At 36.2% G+C, this 13,088-nt stretch overlaps 1 protein-coding gene across 1 annotated transcript; it reads left to right on the forward strand.

Moving 5' to 3' along the window:
- Positions 1-3,580: 3,580 nt before the first annotated feature.
- Positions 3,581-11,977, forward strand: LOC132630005 (ABC transporter B family member 1). Its single transcript, XM_060345491.1, has 10 exons — positions 3,581-4,068; positions 4,154-4,208; positions 4,384-4,559; positions 4,675-4,875; positions 5,011-5,270; positions 5,655-5,971; positions 6,314-6,537; positions 8,301-8,674; positions 9,247-9,961; positions 10,544-11,977. The coding sequence occupies exons 1-10, from the start codon at positions 3,652-3,654 to the stop codon at positions 11,816-11,818; spliced, it is 4,014 nt and encodes a 1,337-aa protein (XP_060201474.1). The 5' UTR covers positions 3,581-3,651; the 3' UTR covers positions 11,819-11,977.
- Positions 11,978-13,088: the final 1,111 nt, after the last annotated feature.

The following is a 13,088-nucleotide window of genomic DNA, read 5'->3' on the forward strand; positions in this document are numbered from 1 at the left end:
AAAAAAAAAAAAAAGGAAGAAGCTTAAAGATGATGGAATTTGGACAAAAATGTAGGGGAGATTTGATTAGATCCAACCTGTTTTTATTTTTTTCCTGTAACACAATCATTAGTTGTATTCAACTTAGGGAATTTATTCACCAACTAAGGTTGAAAAAGTTTTAATTTAACTGTAGTTTTTGGGTCTAAACTCTAAAAGAAGATTTAACATCACATTAGTCAACTTTTAGTTGGTGACAAACATCAATGGTCATTTTTCTCTTTTGAAAATTGTGATTACTATATTCACCTCTCAATAATGAGGTCGTTTATCTAAATATCTTTTAGCTTTTATAGTAAAACACTGTTATATTAAACATATAATATAACACAACTTAGGGTCAGTGGTGGATTTAGAATTTTGAGTTCGGGGGTGCTGGACTCAGGAATTTTGAGTTCGGGGGTGCTCTATTAACTAATTATATCTGTTTTCTTTATATTTTCTATACAGCTATACACTCAGTGACTGAGTTTAATGGGTGCTGGAGCACCCAAAATTTGCACATGGGTCCGGCACTGCTTAGGGTGTGTTTGATACGGAGGAAAAAAGTATTTTTACAATTTTTTCATGGTTGATGGGTTAAAATATTTTGGAGAACATTTTCGCTCGAAAAGAAGCTCTTTAAAAACCCGGAAAATGACTAGTAGGAAAAACAAGTTGTATAAGTGGCATTTCATGTTGATTGTTTTGTTCCACCCCGCCTCTTCCCTAAAAACCCGGAAAATGACTAGTAGGAAAAACAAGTTGTATAAGTGGCATTTCATGTTGATTGTTTTGTTCCACCCCGCCTCTTCCCTCTACACCCCCGCCCCCGCAACCCCACCTCCCCACCCCCACTCCATATAGTGTTTGTGAGGATTATATATATTTTTTAAGAATACATTTTTCGTGATTTTTTTCCAATGAGAATTAAAAACACATCCTCACTTCAAAATAGTGATATATGTTTGAGAAAAGTGAGACTATAAACAATTATCATATGCTCAAATTTACGCATCTCATGTAATTTAACTTTGACCCGTAGGTGGAATTTAATAACATACATAACACATTTCCATCATCCAAGAATTTCTTTTTTTCTTTTGGGGAGAAGCAACCAAGTGGATTGACTCCCAAAAACAGTCAAACAACCAAACAAGTACTATACTATACTCATTAAGGGACACTACCTATGCATAGAAACAATAAAAAGGGCTAAAATGGTGCTCTGGCAATTAAGAAGAGGAAACAAAATAAAGAAGAATTCCATAAATGTGAAAAAGAATTTAAGTTATATGAATTGATAAAAACAGACTCAAGACTTAAATTAGATGGGTTTCAATAAATACATTATATTCTTAAAATTATGAATTCTTATTCTTAAAATTATGAATTCATATATAATGTTTGTGATATTTGAGGAAATTTTAGTGAGGTTTCAATAGATATTTATATTTCTATAAAGTATACTTGAACTCTGAATACATCCGCTTTCGAATACTTTTACAGTGTAAGAGAATCGTAAAATTATTGATGAAATTCAATCACTTCTAGTAATTTATTCTTCTGTTTTCACATATAATAGACTTATTATGAAAACTTACTTAATATACATATTATCAGGATATCAGTGCACATAACCCGCAAGGGTGGCTCAGTTGATTGAGCATGGGGCTTTCATAGTGGAGGTCTCAGGTTCGAATCCCCTGCCTACGACAGTAGGGGATTTGCCTTCTGGATTGAGCTCGTCGCACGGACTTTCCTAGTGCGGGTTACCTCTCCTGTGTGGTTTGCGAGCTATTGCACAGGAGTTGGGTTTACCCTGTGTGCACCCGAAGGGTAGCGGCTGCGGGTTCCTATGTCATCAAAAAAGAATATCAATGCACATAATTTAAGGATCCGGCCTATTTTTCAACTCACTTTTCACTTTTGAAATTGTATTTAAGTACATTTGAACATGAAATTCATTCCCAATATTCTTTGCAAAAAGTGTAACCAAACACAACTCCGCCTTCAATTCCAACTCCATAGATTTCGAATAAAATGAAAATAAAATAAAATTGAAATCTATGGCCAAACGCCTACTAAATTCGGAACAAAATGGCAGAATTAAAGTTTGGTTTGTAACTAGGTGAATGTATCTTACAAGACACGTCTAAATTATGCTACTAGTAATAACTTATAGCATATTGCTTCTTAGAATCACCATAAAGTCAAAAATCAAACAATACCTCAAAGTCAAAAACCAAACAGTTCTTCAAAGTCAAAAAAACAGTATTCCTACCAAGCATTAATTACATTTGTACATGTGTATTCTGGTATGTGAAAATGATAGATTATTAATGTTGGAAAAAATTACAACTAATTTTTTACCACCGCCAAATTCAGAATCTGTTTATCTGGTCAAAAAAACCAATCTCAAGTTTACACACAGTATTCCTTGTCGGGTGGTAAAGTTCACTCTCTCTCTCTATAGGCTGCTCTCATCATCTGTCAATTCTATGTTCTTTTTTTCCTTATGAGATGACTTTCTTGTTATATAATTTAACTAGGCATGATTTTTTTTTTTTTGAAATTTATATTTTAAAATAAATTATAGATATTTATGTGACTGTAAATCATTTCACTCACGTTAAAAGAAAAAGTTTTAAGTTAAATTATTTCTAAATATAAAAATGTATTATTCTTTTTGAAACAAAATAAAAAAAAGCATATCACATAAATTGAAACAGAGAGAATAATAATAGTGAGTCTGAATTCATATTTTTAGATATACAATGACTCTAATGCCAAAAATCTTATTGAATTCATAAAATTCGAGATTCGCGTTAAAACTATTCTTGGACCATGCAGAATGAATTTCTTTACTCTCCGTTAGAAAATGATAACTCAAATTTCTTTTTGCTATTTATTTAATTAGCTTAAAATTATTCTTTTAGACTAACGGACCAATTATATGCTACATGTCCTAATTAAGTTTCAGTGAGCTAGATTTGCTCTTACTATAGGCATATGATTCAGTTTTGGCCCCATATTATGTGTCCAACTAAACTTTAAATTATTCCATTTCACATAATTCCAGGAGAATTTAGATCTTTTGTTATGACAAAAAGTAAGTAAAGAAGTAAAAAACCAAGAAACACCCCCTACTCCACTGTTAAAAAAGTACATACAGTTAAAAAAAGGAAAGAGTAGATTTTTTTTCCCAATCCTTCAAATAGTGAAGTAGAAAAATGTGACTAGGAATACTAAAGGACTCGTTTGGCCACGAGAATTTTCACTTTTTTTCAAAAAACTTTTCACATTATTTAAAAATTAACGTTTGGTCATTTAAAAAACACCTAAAAATCTATTTTTATTTTTTTCACTTTTAATATATTCAAATAATCAAATATTTCTTATAAAATCTATAACCAAACACAACTCTAACTTCAATATCAAATAAAGTGATTTTTTTTTAAAATTTTCATGGCCTAAGGCCTACTAAAAAGAAATGGAGTAAGAAACAAGAGAAAATAATTTAAAAAAAAAAAAGTAGGAAAGAGAAGGGGAGAGATAAAAGGCCAAGTGTGGAAATAAAAAAACACTAGATAGTGTGGTGTGTGTTTTGTAAGTTTTATTAATTGCCAAGCAATGTCACAAGATTGTGAGGAGATAAAGACCATTGAACATTGGAAATGGTCTGAAATGCAAGGTCTTGAACTTGTTGTCTCTGAAGAAAACAATCACAACAACAACAAAGAAAATTCAAGCAACCCCACAATAGAAAATAATCAAGAAACCAAACAAGAAACAAAAATGGAAGTTATTGAAGAAAATAAAGAAAGGGGTGATGTTGAAAAACCAAGTACACCACTACCTGCAGTTGGTTTTGGTGAACTTTTTAGATTTGCTGATAGTTTGGACTATGTGTTAATGGCAATTGGTTCACTTGGTGCTTTTGTCCATGGTTGTTCTTTGCCTTTGTTTCTTAGATTCTTTGCTGATCTTGTTAATTCATTTGGCTCTTATGCTAATGATGTTGATAAGATGACTCAAGAAGTCTTAAAGGTAACCTCAAAATCCCAAATTACACTTCATTTTTGAGATTTTTTTTTTTTTTTTTTTGATAATGGTTTGGTTTTGTGTTATGCAGTATGCATTTTACTTTCTTGTAGTGGGTGCTGCAATATGGGCATCTTCATGGGCAGGTAACAAAAAAATCATAAAAATTGAATCTTTATTGCTTTTCAAGAATTGAGACTTCATTAAAAATTGGATCTTTATTGCTTTTCAAGAATTGGAACTTCATAAAAATTGAGTCTTTATTGCTTTCAAGAATTGGTTTGAGGATTCTTTCTTGATGGGAATTTAATGGTTTTGCAGAAATATCATGTTGGATGTGGACTGGAGAGAGACAAACAACAAAGATGAGGATCAAATACTTAGAGGCAGCTTTAAACCAAGATATTTCATACTTTGATACAGAAGTTAGAACTTCTGATGTTGTTTCTGCAATTAACACTGATGCTGTAGTGGTCCAAGATGCCATTAGTGAGAAGGTAAACATATACTAAATGAACTTGATTTTTTTTTTTTTTTTTGGGAAAAATGGTGTGTAGTTCAAGGATCTGATTAGCCTTTTTTTTGTCTCTCTCTTTTTGTGTTTTACTGCAGTTGGGTAATTTCATTCATTATATGGCTACATTTTTGTCTGGATTTGTTGTGGGATTTACAGCAGTGTGGCAACTAGCTCTTGTTACTCTTGCTGTAGTTCCACTAATTGCTGTAATTGGTGCTATCTACACTATGACATCAGCCAAATTGTCAAGCAAAAGTCAAGAAGCACTTTCAAAGGCAGGCAACATTGTGGAACAGGTAAAAAGAAATATAAATATAATATACATAATCAATGTATAGGTTTTGTACTAATTTTGTGAAATTAAGCTCATTTTAGATGAAAATTCCTTTGCTTTTTGCTACTGTGGTTGCTGAATTGCATCTAATTTGCAGACAGTAGTTCAAATTCGGACGGTATTGGCGTTTGTTGGTGAGTCAAAAGCAATGCAAGCATACACAGCAGCACTTAGAGTTTCTCAGAAGATTGGCTATAAAAGTGGATTTTCAAAAGGATTAGGACTTGGAGCTACATATTTTACTGTCTTCTGTTGTTATGCTCTTCTTTTATGGTATGGGGGCTATTTGGTTAGGCATCATTTCACCAATGGAGGACTTGCCATAGCAACAATGTTTGCTGTCATGATAGGTGGACTGTAAGTACTAATCTTTTGTACAAAAATATGTCGATTTTTTTTATTTTTAAAAAAAAGTTCAATTGCTTGAAAATTGTATCTTTATTGCTCTCAAGAATTTGGGACTTCATAAAAATTGAATCTTTGTTGCTCTCAAGAATTTTGGACTTCATAAAAATTGAATCTTTATATATTTCAAGAATTGGAACTCCATAAAGATTGAAATTGGAACTTCATAAAAATTGAATCTTTATTGCTTTCAAGAATTGGTTTGAGATTCTTTTCTTGATGGGAATTAGATTCTTGTAATGGTTTTGCAGGGATAGATGGACTGTAAGTGCTAAGCATTGTACAAAACTGTCATTTTTTTTTTGTTAAAAAAAGTTTTCTCCTTTCATTTGATAGGGCATTGGGACAATCTGCTCCTAGCATGAGTGCATTTGCAAAGGCTAGAGTTGCAGCTGCCAAGATTTTCCGGATCATCGATCACAAACCGAGCGTTGACAGAAATGCCAAAACGGGGTTGGAATTAGATACCGTTAGTGGCCAAGTAGAGCTTAAAAATGTCGAGTTCTCCTATCCGTCGAGGCCAGAAATCAAGATTCTCAACAATTTCAACCTCGTTGTTCCTGCTGGAAAGACCATCGCTTTAGTTGGAAGCAGTGGCTCCGGGAAAAGCACCGTGGTCTCCCTTATCGAAAGATTCTATGATCCCACCTCAGGTAGCACACAACTTTGCAACAATGACTTCATTATTGAATTTAATTTTTAGCCTGTGATGGGCAACTTTAATGAAATGTCTGGCAGTTGAAGTGAATTCATGTCTGAGTTTCATGTAGTCCATGTGTTCATGTGGAGACATGTTTTCGTATGAAAATCTCAGCTAATAATTAGGGCAAGTTACACATTTGGCTGGTCGGCCAAAACTAATTACATTGGCTAGCCAAATATACAAAACATATACCATCATTATACATTGATATACAAAATGTATACATCTACGGGCTATTATTTTGGTGGGAAGCTATTTATGTCAATTTCTCTAATGATTAGTCTGTATCCAGGACAACTTTTACTTGATGGGAATGACATAAAGACACTGAAGTTAAAATGGCTAAGGCAGCAAATCGGGCTAGTGAGCCAAGAACCAGCACTTTTTGCTACAAGCATCAAAGAAAACATACTATTAGGGAGGCCAGATGCATCACAAATTGAGATTGAAGAAGCTGCTAGAGTTGCCAATGCCCATTCTTTCATAATCAAACTTCCTGATGGGTTTGATACTCAGGTTAGCTAATTAAAAAAAGAATTTAGCAACTTTAGACTTAACTAATTATGCTGCATTGAAGATTTAGCAGATGTATCATTAAATGTTAAAATTTTCTTCTACATTCCATATGCTATATTTAATGTGTGACCATTTAATATAACTCATGATGGTCCCACCTATTTATGGAAGATGGATTGGATATAAGGTTGATGGTGGAGAGTGCCTTGAGCTCTAAAATAAAATAGACTAAAAGCTAGTTTGGCATTTATCTTGGTCCAACTGGGACCACTTGGGATATTATAAAGATTGGTAGGGGATGTGTGGGAAAATGATGCAAATTCAAAGTGGTTCTTACTCTTATAGCCTGTTTGGCCAAGCTTCCAAGATCTGCCTATTTTGAAAAGTAATTTTTTGTTAGAAGGTGGAGAGTTGCATTTGGTGTTTGGCTAATCAATTTGAAAAACACTTTCGCCAATATTGAGCAACAATTTGTGCTTGGCCAAGATTCCAAAAGTGCTTCTATGAAAAAGTTTTTTTTTTAGCTTCTACTACTATTCAAAAACACTTGGGAGTATTTTTTTTTTTTTTCCTGAAAGCTTGGCCAAACACTTCAACTCTCTAAAATAAGCATTTATTTTTTAAAAATAATCACTTTTAGCTTCTGCCAAACAGGTTATTAAGATGTTTTGCATGTGCTTTCATGTATCATGAGGGTTTCCTTAGTCAAAGGTAAAAAAATCTTTTTTTTGTCCATCTAAAGTATGACTTTAGCCTTAGGCAAGCCAAACATTCAATGGTTGTGTTGAATGGTCAAAATTTTATGGCTTTGAAGGTACATTTGACTGTAAATCATTAACAAAGATGCTTTCATTAGTTGCATTTGTAGTGGTTTTCGTGCCTAAATTGTTTTTGTTTGGTCAACAAACAAACCTAACATTTTTTTAAATGAAGTCAATGCCTGTAGGGGACTAGTCATTTCATTTAAGAAATAGGTAACATGGGGTTCTCAGTCAACAGTGCATGTGCAGGAACAAGTTTTATTTTATGTATTCATGTGAGAACAAAAGACTTGTTTGTAATTTAGTAGTTTGAGAGGTGACACCAGAAGATAGGTGCAATCAGAAAATTGTTAAGAATTTGAGGAAAACATGTAGGGTCATCACTAGGATTAAAATAAGCCTGATATATCCACAAAATCAAATAAATAATTACTTGGAATTTATATAATTGAATGGGAAGTGTAACAAAGCTGGAGATAGTTACTGGAATGTTACAACAGCCGTATTTTTCTGATTAATTTCACTTTAACCTTGATTTATCTATATGGTGTTACTCCCTCCGTCCTAGTTTTTTTAAAGGTGTTTGACTGGCACGGAGTTTAAGAAGCAAAGGAAGACTTTTGAAACTTGTGGTCTAAAATGCACCATATATATTTGTGCAGCTATAAATCTTTTCATTAAGGGTAAAATAAAAAATTTAAAGTTAAATCATTACTAATTATGAAAAGGTGTCATTCTTTTTGGGACTGACAAAAAAGGAAAGAGCGTCACATAAATTGGGATGGAGGGTGTAATTAATCTGAGTGAAAAATGGAACTTGAGCTGCAACGCGTATGCTATTGATTAATTTTGGCAGGTACCTTTGCCTCTCTTGAGCCTTAAGATGGACGCGTGTGGCATATGAATCAATTCATATTTTGTTTGTCCCCTAAATGATCAGAGGATTGACACTATCATTTTTCATACCTACAGAAAGTGAAAGTGTGTATTTGGATATTGCAGGTAGGGGAGAGAGGATTACAATTATCAGGTGGACAGAAGCAAAGAATTGCTATAGCGAGGGCCATGCTTAAAAACCCGGCCATCCTTCTTTTAGATGAGGCAACTAGTGCTTTAGACTCTGAATCGGAAAAGCTAGTGCAGGAGGCTCTAGACAGGTTCATGATCGGACGAACGACACTTGTAATTGCTCATCGCCTGTCTACTATCCGGAAGGCTGACCTGGTCGCTGTAATACAACAAGGTAGTGTTTCTGAAATTGGAAGCCATGATGAGCTTATGTGTAAAGGAGAAAATGGTATGTATGCCAAGCTCATCAAAATGCAAGAAGCGGCTCATGAAACAGCTCTTAGTAATGCCAGAAAGAGCAGCGCGAGGTATCTGTACACAGACAAATCTTCATTGAAGTTGCACCAGATAATAAATATTTCACCTTAAAGTACAGACAAGAATCGTGTTTTTAGCCAAAATTGTCCCTCATCTATCGGAGTAGGTCTATTTTTTGTCCTTCAAATATAACCCTGAGCATCTTTAGTCCCTTAGGTTTGCTTAAGTTTAGCACCTTTTGTCCAACTAACAGAATGGATTACAAACTAACGGTGACTATCAAAAAACACTACTAAAATCGACCGGAAAAAACAACAGACCGGAAAACTGACCCACCAAGTCAGTCGGTCGTTTTTTTTTTCTGCTCGATTTTTGCCGTGTTTTTTGGTAGTCACTGTTAGTTTCAAGTCCATTTTGTCAGTTGGACCAAATGTGCTCTACTTCAACAAACTTAAGGGACTAAAGATGCTTAGGGTTATATTTAAAGGACAAAAACAGACCTACTCCAGTAGATAAGCAATTTTGGCTATAAACTCACAAGAATCATAAAACTTGCAGCTGTTGCTTATATATCAGCTGATTGTGTCTTAATGCTCTTCAACTTTATTTTTTATTTTTGCAGGCCCTCTAGTGCAAGGAACTCTGTGAGCTCACCAATCATAACTAGAAACTCTTCCTATGGTCGATCACCTTACTCTCGCCGGTTATCCGACTTTTCCACCTCGGACTTCAGCCTCTCCCTTGATGCTGCATATTCTAGTTACCGACATGAAAAGCTTGCATTCAAGGACCAAGCTAGTTCGTTCGGCCGGCTTGCGAAAATGAATTCTCCTGAGTGGACTTATGCTTTAATTGGTTCCATAGGTTCCGTCATCTGTGGTTCGCTTAGTGCTTTCTTTGCGTACGTCCTGAGTGCTGTCCTTAGCGTGTACTACAATCCGGACCATGCTTACATGAGCAAACAAATCGCAAAATATTGCTATCTTTTGATTGGAGTTTCATCGGCTGCGCTCATTTTCAATACTCTACAGCATTACTACTGGGATGTAGTGGGGGAGAATTTGACGAAACGGGTGAGAGAGAAAATGCTGGCGGCGGTGCTTAAAATGGAAATGGCGTGGTTCGATCAGGAAGAGAACGATAGTTCGAGAATTGCAGCCAGGCTGTCTCTGGATGCCAACAATGTTAGGTCAGCTATTGGGGATAGAATCTCTGTCATTATGCAGAACTCTGCTCTCATGGTAGTCGCGTGCACTGCTGGATTCGTATTGCAGTGGCGTCTGGCCCTCGTCCTCATTGCTGTCTTTCCGGTGGTTGTTGCTGCAACTGTTTTACAGGTGAGTTCACAGAAATTCAAATCAAGTCCCGCGGTGTAGTGCATGAGGACCTAAAATGGAATTCAAACTAATTTCATTAAGACTCTTGTGGTTTAAATTACACACTCGAACTATGACTTATTCCAATTGAGCACCCGAACACATGAGTTGGTTCCTATTAGACACTTCCGGTTCAATTTTTTAAAAAACTTTTGTGCGTATTGTCAAGCTTCTATTAGGTAGTTAAGTTGACCACTTAAACTATGTGATCTCCTTTAATTATATACATGAAGCCTCAATTGGGGCAGGCCTAAGGTTTTACGGCTTACTGAGATTAATGCGTATGATTAAAAGTGGTGACATATTATAATTGGTTAACTTATCTATGTAATGACACTTGAGAACACTCGCAAAACAATTTCCAACATTTGAACCGGAAGTGTCAAATATAGAAACACTGTATCATGTGTTGAGGTGCTGAATCATAAGAGGACGTAGTTAGAGTGTTCAAATGAAATTTATTAACAAGTTTAAGAGGCTGTCAATGTATTAAGCCTTAAATATTATGTTCTTTGTGTGCTGAATTGTTTGCATCTCCAACAGAAAATGTTCATGAAGGGATTCTCAGGAGACTTAGAAGCTGCTCATGCCAAAGCCACCCAACTTGCAGGAGAAGCTGTAGCTAATGTAAGAACAGTTGCTGCCTTCAATTCAGAAACAAAAATAGTCAACCTATTCGACTCCAGCCTCCAAATTCCACTTAGGCGCTGCTTCTGGAAGGGACAGATTGCAGGAAGTGGTTACGGGATTGCTCAATTTTTGCTTTATGCTTCCTACGCGCTTGGCCTTTGGTACGCCTCATGGCTTGTCAAGCATGGGATCTCTGACTTCTCAAAGACGATCCGTGTTTTCATGGTCCTCATGGTTTCCGCTAACGGTGCAGCTGAAACATTGACTTTAGCTCCCGACTTCATCAAGGGTGGCCAAGCGATGCGTTCGGTTTTCGAACTCCTCGACCGGAAAACAGAAGTCGAGCCTGATGATCCGGATGCCACTGCAGTGCCCGATCGTCTTCGTGGTGAAGTGGAATTTAAGCATGTGGACTTTTCATATCCCACTAGGCCCGACGTGTCAATTTTCCGTGATTTGAATCTACGTGCTCGAGCTGGAAAGACACTTGCACTTGTTGGACCGAGCGGATGTGGAAAGAGCTCGGTCATTGCACTTATAGAGCGGTTTTACGAGCCGTCATCTGGGCGTGTCATTATCGACGGCAAGGATATTCGAAAGTACAACCTTAAATCTTTGAGAAGGCACATCGCCATAGTCCCACAAGAACCTTGCCTTTTTGCTACCACCATCTATGAGAACATTGCTTATGGACATGAAACATCAACCGAAGCTGAGATAACCGAAGCAGCAACATTGGCGAACGCCCACAAGTTCATATCTGCATTACCTAATGGCTACAAAACATTTGTCGGAGAAAGGGGAGTTCAGTTGTCCGGTGGACAAAAGCAAAGAATCGCCATTGCTCGTGCTTTCCTAAGGAAAGCTGAGCTTATGCTGCTTGATGAAGCAACAAGTGCACTCGATGCAGAGTCCGAAAGATGTGTGCAAGAAGCGTTGGATCGTGCATGTGCAGGAAAGACCACGATCGTGGTTGCACATAGGCTATCCACAATCAGAAATGCGCATGTGATAGCGGTGATAGATGACGGGAAAGTGGCGGAACAAGGTTCTCATTCTCATCTGTTGAAAAACTACTCAGACGGGATTTATGCACGTATGATCCAACTACAAAGATTTAGTCACGGGGAAGCTGTGAATATGGTAACAGGCTCGACGTCTTCTGCACGTCCCAAGGAAGAAGATTGAGAAAAAACGCGAATTGAAGCTGGAAAAAATATCACCTGAAAGGAGTATACCGCGTGTAACGACCTTATTATTTTTTGGACTGCTAATTTCTTGTTCAATGTTTTTAGTATAGTATAGTATAATATGTGCATTAATCCAAAATTTATATTTTTCCTTCAATCGTTACTCTTACTCATCCCTCAGTCATAGTAAACTTCATTTCCTTTTCTTAGTACCGCACCAAATTCAACTGAATTTAGTAGTATAGTAGTACAATGTAGGAAAGAAGAAAAAGGGTGAGTGGTGCATTTTTCTGTCTTTGTGGGGACTAATGCCTAATGTTCAATACTCATTAGGTACTCCATTAAAGGGTTAAATCATGACCTTAGATTACAAGTTTGAGCCATTAGCCAAGTGAACTAATTTCAGTATTCAAGTGGAGAAGGTTAGAGGGGAAGATTCATAATCCTCAAGAGTTTCGAAGGCGTTGGATGAAGGGCAAGACCGCGGAGAGTGAGCTAAGTCTAGTATTTAAGTGGATTAAGGATGGAAAGGCAGATTGAGTCTCAAAGGCTTTGGGTGACGAGGTGGACTTCTAATCCTTGAGTTTCGAAGGCTGCTGAGAGCCAACTACGTCCAGTATTTAAGTGGAGAAGGGTGGAGAAGGGTAGAATGACAGAATCATTATCCTCGTGTTTCTAAGGCTTAGGGTGAAAGGGTGGATTCATAATCCTCGAGTTTCTTGCTGTTTGGCCAAAAAGTTGGCTTCAGACGAATTTCTTGATCATAAATAAAAATAAAGGTCAAAAGATGGACACATTACGTGATTGATTGTCCTTCCTTAGCCAGAAAGTCCTCGTACATCTGTTTATGTCCCCTTTTATTGCAAGACAAATTCATCATAATGTTTGAAACAAGATACATTGTTATTCATAACTTTGAAGAGACAAATTTTGGACATGTTTTTTGTGTCCCACTCTTGTCAATTCACCACCAAATTAACCTAACTGGACCCTACTTAATTACTACTAATTGTTACAAAGGTTAATTATGACAACCTTAATCAAGATTGTTAGGTTTATGTGATCATCACTTTATAAAAAGAGTGTTGGTGTTGATTAATGAGTCTTTGAGACTGTTCAATAAATATGGGACCAAAACATGTTGGATTTCCGACAAGACTATAAGTCATAATCCACGCCTAGATATGATTTTTGCAATTTTGGACCGTTTGATGTTGATGGTGTCCCTAGAAGTAGCATCTATCAAAGAATTCAAGTTCTCTGCACCG

This window comes from Lycium barbarum, chromosome 3, assembly GCF_019175385.1.
Source record: "Lycium barbarum isolate Lr01 chromosome 3, ASM1917538v2, whole genome shotgun sequence".
NCBI classification, from domain to species: domain Eukaryota; kingdom Viridiplantae; phylum Streptophyta; class Magnoliopsida; order Solanales; family Solanaceae; genus Lycium; species Lycium barbarum.

Coding starts and splice junctions, on each gene's coding strand:
- LOC132630005 (XM_060345491.1), top strand. CDS start 3,652: ATGTCACAAGATTGTGAGGAGATAAAGACCATTGAACATTGGAAATGG. Junction 5,271..5,654: donor GCTGTCATGATAGGTGGACT/GTAAGTACTAAT, acceptor TTCATTTGATAG/GGCATTGGGACAATCTGCTC. Junction 8,675..9,246: donor GCCAGAAAGAGCAGCGCGAG/GTATCTGTACAC, acceptor TTATTTTTGCAG/GCCCTCTAGTGCAAGGAACT.